At 37.5% G+C, this 19,867-nt stretch overlaps 1 protein-coding gene across 1 annotated transcript in view; it reads left to right on the plus strand.

Moving 5' to 3' along the window:
* e (nonribosomal peptide synthetase ebony) overlaps nt 1-19,867 on the plus strand; it is a 126,997-nt gene that overhangs the window by 76,502 nt on the left and 30,628 nt on the right. Inside the window, exons 7-8 of the mRNA XM_089090889.1 lie at nt 1,569-1,784; nt 11,638-11,797. Of these exons, the coding sequence (XP_088947015.1) occupies nt 1,569-1,784; nt 11,638-11,797 (376 nt within the window). The remainder of the gene's footprint in view (nt 1-1,568; nt 1,785-11,637; nt 11,798-19,867) is intronic.

The raw sequence follows: 19,867 nt of genomic DNA on the forward strand, positions 1-19,867 counted from the left end.
AGCATTCGGGCAGGCTTGACGCAAAGAAAAATCTAAACTGTAGTTTTGAATTTTGCTTAATTTTAAATACTTCGCCAGACTTGGGCCGATCACAAGCAATTAAAAGGTGAAGCCAAAACTTCACCCGTTGTTTAACTTTTTCATTTCTTGGCACACGTTCCACAACGGTTTTCAGGTGCCAATTCTAACACATTCAACAGGAACTGAAGCTGAAGTAGCTGACTTCAAACAATGCACGAGCTGATAATAGTAACAATTTAAATCATTGTTAGCTGTCGGTGACCTTACTGAGTTTTTAAAAGGTGAAAAGACACTTTCAGGCTTGACAACAACGAGCAAAGAAGATACAAATAAACTTCAGAGTTTACTCTTTTCAATTTGGCTTATCGAACCATTTATTATGGTTAGAAGAACGGTCATAAGCCAGTAGAACAGGTGACTCAATTTTACAAGTTAAAAACAAGTAATCATCCTCAATTTTATCATCCAAAACAATGACAGGAGGAATCACGAGTGATCTGTTTGAAACTATAATATGATCAAGGTTTGATCTAGCACCATCACGGTTATGAATAACGGCAAACTGTTTGTCTTAATTGACTAACTCATAGCCACTACGCAAATCATCAAAAATAGGTCACTTCTTTCAGATTTGGACAGAAGATTGGCATTAATATCACCAACTACAATCCAATTTATTCCCTGATTAGTCACTCTTAGCTGAAGTGTCCTGAATCGCTGGCAAGAACCCACGAAGGAAGATAGAGAAGAAATGTTCTTACGATTGCATGGCATATAGACATTGACGAGAACCATATTACCGCACTTTATTGCCAGTAAATTATGATCAGAAGAAATAAGCCCAGGCTTTTGAGTTAATTAAGCTATTTTACGCGTACAGGTACATGAAGAATTTGTTCAAAAGGGAACGGAGTTTTTCCACTCGTAAATGAATATTTCCAAAAATTATAGTTCCGGTAAGTCTACCATTTTATCTTTCCCCGGCTTGGGTATCGAGTCAAAGCTTTCACGGACAGTTTTGTTATGAGTGGGTGGCAAGACAACTTCAAATTCATTGTCAGGGAGGGTGGGCGAAAAGACTTTTCTTTAATTCTCATAAAAAAGTATCTGTTACAGTTTTTTTTATACCTATCATCCAATGTTCTTATTTTCTATCATGAAATATTCAGATTTCAAAAATAACCTAATGAAAATTTTCTGTTACAGAAACATCAGTTATCGATGATTTTGGAATGGCTGATGCTACAAATATTTCATTCAAAGTGGGTTCTTAAGCAATCCGTCTACATTTGTTTTCCAGGGGAAAGGGCTACCCTTCCATGTTTAGAAGCGTACAATTTTTGAAAAAAAAGCTAGAAAATTATCAGTTTAACCTAGGGAGGGTGGAAATAAGGATTCTGGGTGGAATTTAGGTGAGGTAAAGTGCTCAATCTGTAATTTGTTATTTTTTTTATTTCACTCCCTAGAGATTTAAACATACGATGTATTTTCTGTCTATAAGTAAAAATATAATTAAACTAAAACTCCCAGAATACTGTCTATTACAGATGAAGACAACCGGTCGCCGTCAATTTCAGTGGAAGGATTGCCAAAATGTCAACAGCTTATGGCTATGAGAATTTTGCAAACTATTGCAACTTCTATAAACTTAGAAGCAAACGGAACAAATCTAACGCTGGACCATAACTTTTTTGATATTGGAGGAAACTCGCTCAATGCAGTCACGGTGGTCATGAAATTCAAAGACCAGGGATTCAATATAAGTAAGAACTGTTGGTTCAGTGTTATAAGAACTTTTTTTTTCTCTCTCTTTTTCATTGACTTTTGTCATTAGTTGTTTTAATTGTAATACATCATACTCAGCAATGTGTGCATTTATTCAAATAGCATCCTCCTCAATACCTTGCCCTTAACGATAAAGTTTTTAGCACTTAAAAAAAAACAAAAAACTTCATGTTCTAATTAAACGACCCTTGAGTTTCAGGAGTTGTTCTTGCAAAAATAGGACAAATAGTCAAATTTTAGAGTAAAGAAAAAAGAAGAGGGGGACAATCCCTTCATATACGGAATAATTTCTGTTGGTTTTTAGTTTTAATGTTGCTCCTTACTTACACTTGAAAATACTTGTCTTTTTTATTTGTAAGTGAGTAAGGTCAGTAAGAAGCTGTAAGAAAAAATTGCAATGACCAGTTTCCGATGAAGGCTAAGATGGATAAACAAAATAAAATCGTGGATTTTGCTCACAGCTGCAAATTTGCAATAATTATGCGATAAAGTCTAAGATGGATAAATAAAATAAAATGATAGATTTTGCTCACAGCTGCTATGAATTAAAATTGAATTTTTAAGCCCTTCAATGACTTCCTTGGCCAATGTATGGGATTTCACTCCGGAAATACCCTCTTCAACGGAAATATTTTCCCGGAAACCCAACCAAGCTGCAAATTTCCCCGGACAATTCCACCGGAATAACTCCGCATGCAAAATTGAGTTGGCAGAGAAAAAGTAAGATTAATAATACAGTACAGGAATTCTGTAAAATCCTCCTAGTATAAACCCTTGGATAGTTTATCCCTGGAAATTTCCCTCCCCAAGGAAAATTATCCCCATGGATGCCCTACCCATGCACAACCCTCCCCCCCCCCTGAAAAATGTCTGTGTACATCCAATTAACAAATACTACACGTAAATAACGGGCAAATTTTTTAACTTAAAGATCTATCCCCGCAGGCTGTGAACTTACTTGACTTAATGCTCCCGCTGGTGGTCCAGCGTAGAGAGACACGTGACTCTTCGCCTCCATTCGGAACGGTCTTGTGCAAGCGTGACTGTTTCTTGTATATCAGTGCTGATCATTGAGAGGTACTGGGTGAGGCTGTCCCTCCATCTGAACCGGGGCCTTCCGGGGGGGCGCTTCCAGCCAGGCGCAGAGGAATCAAAATTGAAGAAAGTGCTGGCGGGTATTTCTGCTGGCATGCAGACCAAATTGCTGAATCACCATAGGGTTCGTGCAGTGACCTGTCGAGAGTTTGGGGACTGATCTGTTAGCGCCAGCAATCGTGTGTTGGAGACAAAGTCGTCTCATCTGATCCCTTCAATATGTCTCAAGAACTTTGTTTGGGCCACGTCTATGGAATTAGGAACAGAAGCAGCAGCCGGCCTGGTCTCAGCACCGTAGAGAAGGACTTCGGTTATGGTGGTGTTGTAGATCCGCATTTTTGTTTTTCGGCTGATGTTGGGCTTTGACCACACTGAACGGCATAGTCGTGCCAAAATTGATGCGGCTTTTCCGATGCGCGACTGAACTTCAGTTTCGACTGAGCCGTTTTCCGTGATGACAGATCCAAGGTAGGTGAAAGACTTGACAACCTCGACGGTGTGCCCTGATACGTTGAATGCTGATGAGTTGGCGCTGTTACCTGCGGAGTCAACGATCATTATTTTTGTTTTCTGCCAGCTAATATGTAGTCCCACTTTCAGGGCTTCTTCCTACAGTGTGTTGAGGGCTTCTTCGAGTTCAGCTGCAGAAGTGCATATCAGAGCAATATCATCAGCGAAGTCGCAATCGGCTAACATTCTGTCACCATACCTTACTCCGAAGGGGAGCCGGTTCGTGGTTCGATCCATGACATGATCAATCACCCCGTTGAACAGTTCAGGAGCAGCAGCACAACCTTGCCATACACCGGTATTTATTTCGAACAGTGAGCTTCGACGACCATTAACCTGGACGGAACTTTTTGTACCAATGTAGAACGCCTTGAAAAGGCGACAGTATTTGTCCGGGAGATCTGTTCGTTCTAGTATCAGCCAGAGAGACTCACGGTCGACGGAGTCGAATGCTGCTTTAAAGTCAACAAAGGCGAGGTATGCTGTACGCTGGAACTCACGAGCTTTCTCGATGACCTGGCGTACGGTGAAGATCTGCTCGGTCGTGGATCTGTTCGGCATGAAACCTGCTTGCTGAATCTGGTGGCACTTACGGATGAACTGGGTACTTCTATCTATCAAAGTCATGGCAAATAATTTGCCGGGAACCGACAGGGGGGTGATTCCTCTGTAGTTCGAGCAATCACTTCGACTACCTTTACGCTTCCATAGAGGGAGGATTATCCCTTCCTTCCATTCTTGTGGAATCAGTTCTGTTGTCCAAACGAGGGAAAACAGCATGTGCAGCCATAGTAGCATCGTCAGTCCTGCGAATTTTAGCAGTTCTATGGTGATCCCGCAGGCTCCTGGTGCTTTGTTGTTGTTCATCCTCCTCAGAGCATTCTGTATCTCTTCTACAGAGGGAGGCTCAGGCTCTGGGAGATTTTCGCTTGTTGTTTGCTCAGCGGATGCCACTAGTTCGGGATCGACGTCGACTCTGTCGGCGTTCAGAAGCTTTGTGAAATGCTCCTTCCATCGATCAAGCTGCGCGGTTTCATCTTCGAGCATTACGCCGGAGGTGGATTTAACTGCTCCTATCTTTGGAGGTTTCTCCTCGCTGAGGTCTCTGACATGCTTGAAAAGCGACATGGTGTCATCTTTTCGTGCTGCATCTTCTAGCTCATCAGCTTTTTTCTCAACAAATTGTTGCTTTTTCGGTGGATAAGTTTGTTCCTGACCCCGTTTAACCGTCTGTAGGAGGGCACATCTCCGGCCAGCCGCGCTTTTCTGCGTTCCTCAATGATTCGCAAAGCTTCTTGCGACAGCCAGGGCTTTTTTGAGTACATCTTTCGACCGACGGTCTCAGTGGCGACCTCTAATATATTGTTTTTGTACGTCTGCCAAAACGTGTCCGGGTCAACAAGGGTATTCAGGCATTCAAATCTGTTCTGGACTTCAACTAAATACTTTTGGCGGAATTCCTCGGTTTTTAGTTTCTGAGTGTCCAACTTTGGTTGGCGTCGTTCTGTAGGCTGGGCTTTGAGTCTTAGACGGAAGTTCGCAGCAACTAATCTCTGGTCAGTATTCCCGATCTCGGCGCAGTGATAGGTTCTGCAATTTTTGACTGATGACCGCGATCTTTGGTTGATTATAATATAATTAATCATCTTTCGCGTGCGCCCGTCATTGCTATACCATGTTGGTTTATGAATGTCCTTTCTGTGAAACAAGGTGTTTGTAATGACTAGCTCGTGCATGGCGCACAGCTGGAGGAGTCGGGTCCCATTTTCGTTCAAAGAATCAGGGGTAACAGGACCAATTACAGATTTAAAAGCTCCGCTGGGGTCAGATACAGTTGCATTAAAGTCGCCTACCACGGCCAAAAACATCATGAGGGGAAATCCAAGAGAGAGCAGCTGTCAGAGCCAAGTAGAATTTGTCTTTCTCATCCGTTGGAGAGACATTTGTTGGTGCGTAGCACACAAATCTTCATCTTCCCGTGTTCGTGGTGGAAGCGGTAAGTGAGTAGTCTATCTGATATTGGGTTGTGGGATATGAGGCATTTCTTTGCCTTCTTGTTTAGAAGCAGGCCTACGCCACTGCTTCTACAAGAAGTTTGGCCTGACCAAATCATCCTGTGATCAGAACTGTCAATTTCTTCATCGCCTGATCCCGTCAAGTGGGTTTCTGTCATTCCAAGTATGTCAATCCCACATCTCAACATCTCAAGCCCTAGAAGGTCTTTGGATCCGGGGTTATTCATGGTTAAAACATTCCAGGTGGCTATTCTAAGCCCACCTTGGTCAGCAAGGTTCAAAAGATGTCCGGGGACGTGCCGAGGTCGTAAGGAGTTAAAACGAATAGGATCCAAGGCTTGAGTAACATTTCTTTTCATTGCAATTGTTTTCAGGAGGAGGGTCACAAGCCCAACCGTCCCTAGGCCTGGGTTCTGATTGACACCAGGGAAATCCTGGGCACTGAGAGACCTTGAGGTGGGCTCCACCCGCGCCCATGAGGTTGGGGCAGCCCTGTTCAGAGCGATTAGTTAGGGGGTTAAGCCCCATATCCAGTGGCACGTGGTCAGCAAACAAAGTTTGCATCCTTCCGGACGAACTCCCACCCGGCTGTGGGGTTCATCTTTATCTCCAACGGATGCCCTACCCTTATCCCCATGGGTGCCCTACCCAGGTACAAATCCCCCCTTCCCGTAAAATGTCTGCATACATCTAAATAATAGATACAAGACTTCTAGAGGGTGTTTCCCCCTTTTTTCGAAAATAAGGCAAATTTCCTCAGGCACCTAACATTTAATCGGTAAGACTAAAATTGATGAAACTTATATATTTAAAATCAGTATAAGAATCTGATTCTTTTGATGTATCTATTGGTATCAAAATTCTGTTTTTTAGAGTTTCGGTTACTATTGAGCCGGGTCGCTCCTTACTTACAGTTCGTTACCACGAACTGTTTGATACCTATTTATTCAAATTATTTACTTGACAATTCCGCTGTAATATTCTCTCCATACATAAGATGGTGCATCCAAAGAGGAAGAAAAACAAATGAAAACAGTTCTGTAGGAGAATTCAGGTAATTCTTCCCAAAATTTTCGAAATGAAAAAAAAAACTTGGTTTATAATACCATTTATCGTACCTACACAAGAAATGATCTTTTTGGAATTTCGTTCTATTTGTAATGAATGGCCTTTCTATGTAGGGAAGGTCAAATAACTCCCTAAGCCTAAAGGCACATTTCTGTTGAGCTTGCAAAATTTCCCACAAGCATGTCGAAATGCAAACCTGTCCGCTTAGTTAACCTTTTGTGTCAAAGATAATCGCAAGGACCTACTTTCTTAAGTGCTATGAAATTTAATTTCTTAAACAAAGATTTAAAGGTATATTTCTTATTATAAAAAAAAAAAATTACAAAAAGAAACGACTCTATTTTTCCCTAGATTGGAGGTGATTAGAAACTATATAAAAAAATAAGTTTTGAACTGAAACTAAGGAGCAATATTATAGCTTATAAAGAGCAGAAGTCATTCCGTAAAACAAAAAAGGTCATGGCAGTATTGTTTCTAAGCTAAATTTTAATAAAAAAAACGAGCAAAGATTAATTTAAAAAAAAAAACTAGACTAAAAAACTAGATTTTCCGAGGGAAGTAAATAGCGAAGTTTAAACTTAAAACGAAAAGAAATTATTACTTCACAGCCTATCTGACATATATCAATAAAACTGATAGAAATAAATCAACAGGTGATATTTCTCTATGTTTGTAGGATTACAGAAAACTAGCGCTTTACTGAAGACACAAAACAATATAAGAGTTTTGGTACGGTAAAAATAAACATTTGTAGGGAACTTTTAGAAGTATAAATATATTGTTGCTTCATTTATTTTTTCGTTTAATTGGGCATCACTTCTGCACATGGAGCTTAGTTCAATGGTTGACTGTCATTTTAGATCTGAAAATACATTTCATGATTATTTTGTAAGCAAGCTCACAATGAAGGAATCTTATTAGTATTAAGACTACAGACTCACTTTAGAATTTGTATCACAACTTGAAACTCTCTGTTTTATAGAGAGAAATAGCTGCATCTCCAGAGTTCATATTATGGTTCTTTATTTCGAGTAATACTAGGTGAGACCAAGAGATTACTCGATAAATCAATCCATTATTTTTTTGCTGTTTAATGAATGTAAACTTATTGTTTTTATGCTTAAGTTTTTAAGATAATTTTAATTGTATGCTGAAAGTTACTGATATCACAGCTCCTGTAAGACTACGAAAAGCGTTATAGTGATACATTTTGATAGTGATATATTTAATTAACTTTAACAAAAATTCAAATACAAAAATCAATATGATTGACCCAAAACCAAACGGTTGACGTGGGGTGAAACAGGTAAAAAAAAAAACATATACGTATATAACATCATTTAAATTCACTGTAATGAGAAAGAAAGAAAAAAAGAGAGAAAAGAAAAGAAAGAAAGAAAATAAATAAAGAATAATAATAATACTACAGGGATAGCAACTACGTACCATATTAATGCTGTGGGGTCGCACTCACAAACCCACAAGCAATTGCAACTTAATTTAAATTAAATCAAATCAAGTCACCTCCAAAACAAACAAAACTAGAATTCATACTTGCTTAATAATTTTTCTTTCAATTTTCCTTTAAAATCACTAAAATTTTCTATCTTCTTCATTTCCTTTATACAAATTATTTTATGATTTTATGTCCTTCCTTTATAATAAAAGAAAACGTGGACCTGGCAGACACTATAGGTGGAGTATAATAATCATTTTTACCCCTAGTATTGTGGCTATGTATACTCCATCGGCTGTAAAACCAACCGATAAAACACTCCGGCAGCTGCTTCATACTGTATCTATACATAAATACTAATATATAAAAATGATGAAGACCCGCGCCGGCAATATCCTAAGATCTCTATAGACTTCTTGAACTGATTCTCTTTCTGATTTTCCTGATAATACTCTAATAGACTTGTTTTGGATAATTCGTACAGGATTAACAATTGGAGAAAATGCACCCATGTATACAGAAGAAATATAGATTAGTTTGTTGTTGTGAGGCTACGTATTTACTTTCGACTGCTAAATCAATATTCTTGTTTTTTTATACTTGACTTTTGTGTTTTCAGTAAAGTTCTGGTTTTCTGTAATCCTACAAACATAGGGAAATATCACCAGTTGTTTTATTTGCACTAGTTTTATTGATATATGTCAGATAGGCTGTGAAGTAATATTTTTTTTTTCGTTTTAAGTTTCAACTTCGCTCTTTACTTCCTTCGGAAAAACTTTTTTTTTTAATTAATTATAATTTAACGGCCTTTGTGATTCAGGGGTCATCCTTAAAAGGATTGGAACAAAATTCAAAATTTTAGCGAAAAGAGCGAGGTATTGAAGAGGGGGCGAACCCCCTCATATACTTAATAATTTCTTTGCATTTTTAGTTTTAATGTTGCTCCTTACTTTCAGTTAAAAAAAAACTTTTTTTATTTAATGAAGAGTCAAAAGTGATTTGAGGGCGATCAGCTTTACAATTGTTTTTCCCTGAAAAAGACCATGCCAATATAAAACGAACAGAAATTAATTTAAAAAAACTTTTTCCACAAAAAAAGTTATTCAAGGAAATCTAAAGAACTCCATTAAACCAAAATGAGAAAAAATAGAATCAAACAATCTACCAAATGTAAAACTACCATAAATCAGCATCAATAAATAAATGAAACCCAAAACAAACAGAAATAACAATAACTGACCAAGTCACACTCAAAACGACCAAAAATTAACATGATTAGGGCTCACAACCCCTATGCCTTCTCACGGCCAGAACATGATTTGCAATTTACTGAAGGAAAAAAATTTAAACATCTTCACTTTTATAACTCTAATAGATGAAAAATTGTTAAGATTTTAAAAAAAGATTTGTGCATATATATATATATATATATATATATATATATATATATATATATATATATATATATATATATATATATATATATATATATATATATATATATATATATATATATATATATATATATATATATATATATATATATATATATATATATATATATATATATATATATATATATATATATATATATATATATATATATATATATATATATATATATATATATATATATATAAAAATATATATATATATATATATATATATATATATATATATATATATATATATATATATATATATATATATATATATATATATATATATATATATATATATATATATATATGTATATATAAATTAAACTGACAATGCAGATCAGATTCATTTGTATTTTTTTTTCAGTAAATTGCAAAGTAAAGAGCGAGTTATTAACGAGGAGGCGACCCCCCTTATATACGTAATAATTTCTGTTCGTTTTAAGTTTTAATGTTGATCCTTACTTTCAGTTGAAATAAATTTTTTTTTTTACTTAATTTCTGATCTTTTTTTAAATAATACTGGTAAATCTGGCTCCCCCTCCGTAGAAAATTCCCTTCTCCCATAAAATTTCCTCCATGGAAAGATCCGCCCACTTAACTCCCACACTCCCATCCCAACCCCTCCCCCACCAGAAAAAGTCCCCCTAAAACGTCTGTATACTTCCCAAAAAAAAATACAATATGTAAACAATGGGTAAAGTTCATAACTTGCAGAGCTTCCCCCAAGGACTAGGGGGGTTAACCTATCCTCAAAGACATATTTATTAGATTTTTCGATATGCCGAACAAAATGGCTATCTCAAAATTTTGATCAGGTGACATTGGGGAAAAATGAGCGTGGGGGAGGGCTAGCTTCCCTCCAATATTTCAGGGTCACTTAGAAGCGGCACTAGAATTTTTGATTTACGATCAAATAAGCCCTCTACTGATCTTCTACGACCACTGGTCCGATATGATCACTCCTGGGAAAAAACAACAAACAAATAAACACACATCTCCAGCAAAATATGCAAAATTCCACATTTTTGTACATAGGAACTTGCAACCTCTAAAGTAGGGTTCTCTGGTAAGCTGAACCTGATGGAGTGTTTTTCATTAAGATCACTGGATGTTTTGGGTTTTTCTTTCCCTTTTTGAAAATTGGGCAAATTTTCTAAGGCTCGCAACTTTATATGGGTATCATCAAATTTGATGAATTTCACATATTTTTAATAAACATCAGAATTCAATTCTTTTGATGTATCTATTGTTATCAAGACTGTTTCTTAGAGTTTAGGTTACTATTGAGCCGCATCACTTCTTACTTGCAGTTCGTTACCACGAACTGTTTGATTTGTCAACTTTGCTATTTTGTAAAGTGGTTATGTATTATCTATCTCCATCTCTCTACTAAATTTAGGTAGTTTTATACTAATTCTTTATTTCGTCTCAATTGTGGTAAGGTGTTTTTATTGTATTTAAGTGATGTAGTGGTAGATGCCTTTATTCTCCCTTTATAAGGGAGATGAACTATTGCCCTAAGGTAATTAAACTTTGTTAGCGGGCCTTAGGCTATGACCTGACTAATGAGGCGTCCCAGCTGGTTATGTTCGAGGGACTAAAGGTAGATTGTAGAGAGGTTGGCTATAATACAATACTTTTATTTAGTTATCATATAATAATACAAGGTTTGATAATAGATATATATTCTACTGAGACGGGTTGTCCCAAGTATACCACAAGTCTCAGAAAACTACAATAATATATAATAAGATACTTAGAAACTTACGATGATCCGACAAGATTCCAAGGTATTTCTAAATCAACGAACCAGAGGTCTGTCCGGCATAAAGTTAGTATCCGTCTACCCCTTCCCATAAAATGTACATTTTATACGTTTTTATCAACCACCACTTCCTGGACCCAACCGACGCATTTAGCTAGGAAGTGGTAATTTCTCAACTTCCTGTTAAGCAGAAACTTGCCAGGATATGTTCTTTATCTTAATAAAAAGTGGTATTTCTAAACTTTTGTATTTGCGTCTAAATATTTTTACTAAATTCCAAATTGACTTAATTAGAAGGCTTCACCACACAATTTCTCTATTCCTTGAATTCATTAAAAACTAGTTACTTAAAAATTGAAAACAATGTTGGTTATTTAAGGGCTTGGTGAGAGGGCCAATTCAAAAAATGACTCCAGAAAGTATCCTCTCCAGAATAGAACATTTGCCTGAAACGAGACAATGATTATTTTTTAATTTCAGAAATTGGGGATTTCCTTCGATCAAAGTCGTTAAAGCAGTTGCTCGAAATAATGAATCCATCAAAACCAATCAGACATGTTGAGTGTTTCGAGTTTGGCCTAGGGCCTCACCTATATTCTCCGGAAACAATCAATGAATCTCACAGAGAATTTGTTGTCGAGTAAGTATAGGCCCGTTTTTTAAGTAATCTTAACGAGTGGTCTAAGTGTAAGGGCTTCGAGAAAGTATAAATATTATACAATATGAAAAATTTGGCTCAGAAATGGGACACATCACAGCACACAGTGGGAAGTTTCCGTCACCCTTCAACCCAAAATCAATCCAATCTTTTATCCCTTAGTTCTATGACTATCTATCTTGGTTCTGCCCTAGGAATTACATATGGACAAATGATAAATGAAATGCTATCATTTTTATACAATCCTAAAAAGGACTTATGCCTGATATGCCTCTCACTCACCCGGACTATCTGTCTTGGCTTTTTCTACAATTAGCCATGGTTTGATGCCCACAACTACTTGATTTTAATTCAAGAGTCACAGCAATAGCTTCAACAGGTCTTATATAAACTCATCGCAATGTGCTAAAAGTTTATCATTGTGTACGCGCGAGGGCAGAGTCATGATGAAAGGTGCGCGACTGATGTGTCCCAAAAATCTTTAATGGAGAGTATAGGAATTTTTCATACTGTATAATATTTTTGCTGTGGGGCTTTATAAGAAAAATGTCATCAAAGTACTCTGTTCAGTGTTCTATTGAGCAGGCAATTTAGAATTAAGTACCCTTGGCTAAAATCATTCAGTTTCAAGATTTCAGCCCTTTGATTAACTAAAAAACAAAAATTTTAACAAAATGATGTAAGGTCCTAGTTGCAACAAATAAGCTTTATGTTTCTTTGTATTTTTTCCTTTCTTTTCTTAAGAACTAAGGATTTTTGATTATACTTTTAAAAAAATTGTTTCTTTCACTGAATAACTAAGAACAATTTGTTGCACATGAAAATAAACAGCGACCCTGCTCTACTGAAGTTTAATTTTAATTTAAGAAATAAAAAAAGATTTTCAAGCACTTAGTATTTAGTACAATACTTCAATAATGAATGCCCTCATTTATGTGTAAACGGTTTGAAATTTTAGTTTTCAATAAGCTCTCCTCGATAGCTCCCCTCATATTTAGAATGATCTCCGTTTGTTTTTTCTCACTAAAATCGGGTTTATCTGGGCTGGTGATCTTTATGATCTAAAGTCGGGACAGTAGTTTTCTAATTTCGGGACCCAAACACATCTAAAATAGGGACAGTAGTTTGCTAATTTCGGGATCCAAACACATCTAAAGTAGGAGCAGTAGTTTGCTAATTTCGGGACCCAAAAGCATCTAACGCCGGCACAACAGTTTGCTAATTTTGGGACTCAAGCGCACCTAAAGACGAGGCATTAGTTTGCTAATTTCAAGACCCAAACGCATCTAAAGCCGGGATAGCAGTATAGTTATGTTATGCAATTAAGGACGTTCACCGATTGGGTGCTACTGGACCGGTGGTAATCAAGGTTAGTGTGGTAGATTTGCGCGATTATATCTTACGTAATAATGGACCTTTGAGGATGTTTGGAGTTAAAGTTGCTCCCGATTATACCTACGCACAAAGGGAAGCCCTTAGGCATTTAAGGTCATTGCTTAATAGGGCTGTAGCAGAAGGAAGAAATACTAAGCTGAGAGCCATCAAGTTGTTCATTGAAGGGCGAACGCTTATGTACGATTTGGCGGTTGGAAAAGTTTTAGAAAGCATCGTAAACCAGGCTTCTCAGGCTAAAAATGCTAGTGTTGGCCAAGCTCCTAGTAGAGCGGCACCACCCTTGCCATCTGTTGCAGTAAATCAGCACTACTTTGAAAGTTTGAGGGGAAAAATTCCGGTAGTGAAGACAGCAATAACGGAAAAGTTGTGGATGCGCAAGCTATGCCCCAGCAATCAAGAGTGCGTAAGAGTGCAGAAATAATCAGTCCCGATGATCTACTGAGGAACCCTCCAAAAAATGTTCGTGGTGGCCGGAGATGAGGTGATACTAGTGGTGGTAGTCCGTACCGGTGTAATATAGAAAAATCGACATATAACACACGTAAAGACTGCTACAGGATGGATTTCAGTGAATCACAGAGAATTCCTCCAGAGACACCATTCAATCTTGCAGCTGATCAAAGTACAAACACAAATTAGTGGTACGCAGGCCATACGCGAGAAAACGTGGTCAAGTTTGTGTCTTGGAATTTTCAAGGACTAAGGAATAAAAAAAATGAAGTGGAACTTGAAATAACAAAACTTGATTTTGTTGCGTTAGTAGAGTTATGGCAAAGTGGTGATGAAATGCCATCTTTTCGCAGTTTCATAACTGAAAATGTTGCCCGTTCTGTGTCAAGGAACTCCCGGCATTACGGTAGTATCTTAGTGCTTTTAAAGAATAATTCTTTTTTGTCTTTTAATAAGCTGAAAAGTGAATCAGAAAACCTTGTTTGGATTAGATTGTTATGTCACTTAGATCTGAAATTGTTGGTTTGTGCAGCTTATGTCCCACCGCAATCTATGCAGAGGATACATGGTCTATATCAGAGGCAACGCTGTAGGGTTGCCTATAGTAAAGGTCATACGGCTCCAATGTTTTATTATTTATTTATTATTATTTTTTTCCCAGAGGCACTTCATATGGAAGGGGTCGTCGTAGAAATTTCGATTGGAAATCGGGAGTTCTGGTGCCCTTTTTAATAGTCGAAAATGATTGAAGGGTAACTAACCCCCCCCCCCCCACGCCCATCATTCCCCCAAACACATCCAATAAAAATTTTGAGATGGCCATTTTGTTCAGCGTAGTTGATTTCCAGATAGAAAATATATTTTTGAGGAGGTCATTCCCCCAAAACCCTCAGGGCAAGGGTTTTAAGTTATGCCGTGGAGGCATATAAGGTTTTTATAGAAGGCGTTGTCGTAGAAACTTCAAAACAGGCTCATTCGATTGGAAATTCAAAGGGCTAGTGCCTTTTTTAATAGTCGAAAGAGATTGGAGGGCAAATAGCTCCCCCCCCAACGCCTATCATTTCCCTAAACACATCCAATCAAAATTTTTAGATAGCCATTTTGTTCAGCGTAGTTGATTTCCAGATAGTAAATATGTTTTTGAGGAGGAAACTCTCCCACAACCCACAAGGCAAGGGTTTTAAGCTATGCCCTGGGGGCATATAAGGTTTTTATAGAAGACGTTGTCCTATAAACTTCAAAAAAGGCTCATTCGATTGGAAATTCAAAGGGCTAGTGCCCTTTTTAATAGTCTAAAGTGATTTGATGGCAACTAGCCCCCCCCCCCTCCACGCCCATCATTTCCCCAAACACATCCAATCAAAATTTTGAGATAGCCATTTTGTTCAGCGAAGTTGTTTTCCAGATAGAAAATATTTTTTTTAGGAGGACAATCCCCCACATCCCTCAGGGCAAGGGTTTTAAGTTATGCCCTGGGGGCATATAAGGTTTTTATAGAAGGTGTTGTCGTAGAAACTTCAAAAAAGGCTCATTTGATTAGAAATTCAAAGGGCTAGTGCTCTTTTTAATAGTCGAAATTGATTTGAGGGCAACTAGCCCCCCACCCATCATTCCTCCAAACACAACCAATAAAAATTTTGAGATATCCATTTTGTTAAGGGTAGTTGATTTACCCCACAACCCTTAGGGCAAGGGCTTTAAGTTATGCCCTTGGGGCATATAAGGTTTGTTTAGAAGGCGTTGTCTCAGAAACTTCAAAAAAGGCTCATTCGATTGGAAATTCAAAGGGATAGTGCCCTTTTTAATAGTAGAAAGTGATTGGAGTGCAACTAGCCTCCCCCCACGTCAATCCCCCAACACACGTCCCAAACACATTCAGTCAAAATTTTGAGACAGCCATTTTATTAAACGTAGTTTTAAGTTCTGGAAATTAGGTCTTTGAGGATGAAAACTGCCCCACAGCTCTCAGGGCAAAGGTTTTAAGTTATGCCCTGGGGGTATATAAGGTTTTGTATAGACAACGTTGTCGTAGAAACTTTAGAAAGGGCTCATTCCATTGGAAATTTGAATGGCTAGTTCCCTTTTTAATAGTCGAAAGTGATTTTAAGGCAACTGAAACCCCTTCCACGCCCACCATTGCCCCAAACACATCCAATCAAAATTTTGATATAGCTATTTTGTTCAACGTAGTTGAAAGTTCTGGAAATTCTATGTTTGAGCAGGGCACTCCCCCCACAGTCTTAAGGGGCAAGGGTTATAAGTTATGCCCTGGGGGCAAATTTGGTTCTTATGGAAGGTAAGCTCGTATAAACTTCAGAGAGGACTCATTTGATTGGAAATTGAAAGTTCTAGTTCTTTTTTTAAGTGTCAAAAGCTCCCCCCCCCCCAAACCATTTTTTTCCCAAATGCATCCAATAAAAATTTTAAGATAGCTATTTTGTTAAAAGTAGTTCAAAGATCATATAACGAAACTTACGGTGTTGACATAACCCACTAGGGCCCAGGGGCAGGCTTTGTAAGTTACGCCTTTGGGGCATATATGGGTTTTATGGAAGGGATGCTCGTATTAACTTCAAAGAGGGATAATTTGATTGGAAATTGAAAGTTCTAGTTCACTTTTTAATAGTGAAAAGAGATTGGAGGCCCCCCCCTTCACGCCCTTTTTTCCTCAAACTCATCTGATAAGACCTTTGAGATATCTTTTTTTTGAATAGTTCTAAGACCATATAAAGAAAACTCAGGGGTCAACACAGCTCACCAGGGCCCGAGGGCAGGTGTTGTAAGTTATGCTTTGGGGGAATATATGGTTCTTATTGAAGGGATGCTCGTAAAAAATTCAGAGATGGCTCATTTGATTGGAAATTGAAAGTTCTAGGTAAGTTTTTTAGAGTCAAAAGGGATTAGAGAGCATCTAGCCCCCCATGCCCCTCTTCCTAAATACACATCCAATAAAAGTTTTTAGATAGCCATTGAGTTAGAAATTGTTCAAAAGTCAGATAACAAAAATCATGTGTCGTCACAACCCCCAAGTGCCCGGGGGCAGGTGTTGTAAGTTATACCCTGGTGCATATATTGTTTGTATGAAAGGGATGCACGTATAAACTTCAGAGAGGGCTCATTTGATTGGATATTGAAACTTCGAGCTTCCTTTTTATTCGTCAAAAGAGATCCGAGGGCAGCTAGCCCCCCCCCCTCCCACAGCCTTCTTTTTCAAAACACATATGATGAAACTTTTAGATAGACATTTTGTTAAAGATAGTTCAAAGGTCGGATAAGAAAAAAATCTGGTTTCAATAGAACCCCCAGGGCACAGGGGAAGGCGTTATAAGTTATGTCCTACGGGCATGTATGGTTTTTATGAAAGGGATGCTTGTATAAACTTCATGGAGGGATCATTTGAATGGAAATTGCAAGTTCTAGTTTAATTTTTAACATTCAAGAGAGTTAAACTATCCCCCCATGCTCTTTTTTCCCCAAACCTGTCCGCTACAAATTCTGAGATAGCCAGTGTTTTGGAAATTTTTCAAAAATTAGATAACAAAAACGCTCCCCAGAGCCCGGGGGATAGACGTTGTAAGCGTTGTCCTGGGAGCGTATATGGTTCTTGTGAAAGGGATGCTCGTATAAACTTCAGGGGGAGCTCATTTGATTGGAAATTGAAAATTCTAGTCCAATTTTTAAGAGTTAAAAGATATGCGAGGGCAACTAGCCCCCCCCCCACACACACCCTTTTCTCCCCAAGCCCCGTCCGATAAAATTTTTATAATACCCATTTCATTAAAAAGAGTTTAAAGGTCAGATAAGAAAAATTCCTGTGTTGACGGAACCCGCCAGGACCCGGAGGCAGGCATTATGAGTAACGCTCGAGGGGCATATATAGTTCTTATGGAAGGGATGCTTGTATAAACTTTGCAGAGAAGGCTCATTTGATTTGAACTTTAAAGGTCTTATTACTTTTTTAAGAGTCGAAAGAAATGAGAGGTCCGCAAGCCCCCCTCCTCCTCGCCGTAAATGCACCAAATAAAAATTTTTGAGATAGACATTCTGATATAAATTGTTCAAAGCTCAGATAAAAAAAACTCCGGTGTCAACACAGCACCCCAGGGCCTGGGGGTAGGCGTTGTAAATTATGCCCTGGAGACACATATGGTTGTTATGGAAGGGATGCTCGTATAAACTTCCTAGAGGGCTCAATTGATTGGAGATTGAAATTTGTAATTCACTTTTTAAGAGTCAAAAGTGATTGGAGGGCAGCTAGCCTCCCCCACACTTCATTTATTCTTTTCCCAGAGGCACTTCATATAGAAGGGGCCGTCGCATAAACTTCTAAGGGGGCTCATTGGATTGGAAATCGAGAGTTCTAGTGCCATTTTTAAGAGTACAAAGTGATCAGAGGGCAACTGCCCCCCCCCCAATTTGAGGTAGTGATTTTCTTAAAAAATAGTTCAAATATCATACAACAAAAACTCCTTTAAGTATGGTCATTTCGTTAAAAATAGTTCAAAGGTCACATAAGAAAAACTACTGTGTCGACACAGCCCCCCCCCCACGGCCGGGGCAGGCGTTGTAAGTATTGCTCTGGGGGCATATATGGTTCTTATGGAAGGTATGCTCGTATAAACTTCAGAGAGGGTTCATTTGAATGGATATTAAACGTTGTAGTTCATTTTCTCAGAGGGAAAAAAGATCGGAGGGCAACTAACCCTTCCTGCCCTCCACGCCTTTGGGTGTATCGGATGGACAAACCCATCTGGTAAAAATTTCAGGTGATCATTTTGTTAAAAATAGTGTAACCATCAGATATTAAAACTCCAGGGTCGACACAACCCCCCAGGGCCCAGAGACAGGCGTTGTAAGTTATACTCAGGGGATATATATGGTTCTTATAGAAGGGATACTCATATAAACTTCAGAGAGGGATCATTTTATTGAAAATAGAAAGTTCTAGTTCACTTTTAAAGAGTCAAAACAGACCGAAGCTTAATCTAGTCCCTCCACGCCCCTTTTCCCCAAACCCATCCTATAAAAATTTTGAGATAGCAATTTTGTGAAAAGTAGTTCAAACATCAGATAATAAAAGTCCGAGGCTTAGAAAAATTAATTTTTTCCCTTTGATATTGTTACCTTGATATTAGTTTTGATACTTTGATGAATATTTGATTTTTTTAAAACTTTGATTTGAAATAAAGAAATTTTGAAAAACTTGAAATTTTTTCAATAAAAAACGAACAAATATTAATTTAAAAAAACTTTATGAAAAATAAGTTTTTCAAAGAAAAGTAAAGGCCATTTTAAACTTAAGCTCAGCAGATACAAATACCTTTTAAAATTCAAACTCAAAATGACTAGAAATTACTATTTAAGAATAAATGAAACCCAAAACGAACAGAAATTAAATAAACAATCATAGCAAAGACATACAACAAGTAATAATATAAATGAATAAATAAATCTTAAAGCGAGTAATGCTTAGATTGAATATGAAAATCGAGCTTAAAACGAAAAAAAATATTCTCCTATTAAAGTATAAATGAAACTTAAAACGAACAGAAATTAAATAAACAATCAATGCAAACAAACATACAATAGATATTCATGTAAATGAATAAATAAATCTTAAAACGAGTGAAACTTAAATTAAATATGCAAATCAAGCTTGAAACGAAAAAAAATCACTACAAACAAGAGTTTGGGTATCACCTCCTTCTCTCACTGTAAAAGTCTAAAACCTACTGCGTCATTGGCGCTTTACTGAAAACTAATTTTGTGACAAATTTCTTATGTACGTAATATTGAAAATAAACATTTTTTTTTCAGGAGCATAATTTTATTTAAACATAAATTACAAAAAACAAAAGCCAAGGAACCTTTCGGTTCGTTAGGCCAACTCCAACTTCCAACACATAATTCAATATAAATAAACAAAAACAAAACATTATCCCCCGCCGACGGGAAAACAAAACAACGCAACTAAAAACTCAATTACGGCACAACTAAAAAAAAAAAAAAAAAAAAAAAAAAAAAAAAAAAATCAAACAAACTGATAAATATTATCACAAAAATCCCTCAATTTCCCCCGGAAATTACTTCGGTCATGCTCACGCACAACCCCAATTGGTGAATGACTCAAGGAGCTCGGCAAAACATGCCGAGCAGAGAACTGTGACCGGGTTGTTTCACACTACGGCCGCCGAAAAGCATCTGCAT

This window comes from Artemia sp. Qi Xiang Cuo, chromosome 6 (genome assembly GCF_049724085.1).
Source record: "Artemia sp. Qi Xiang Cuo chromosome 6, ASM4972408v1, whole genome shotgun sequence".
NCBI classification, from domain to species: Eukaryota; Metazoa; Arthropoda; class Branchiopoda; order Anostraca; family Artemiidae; genus Artemia; species Artemia sp. Qi Xiang Cuo.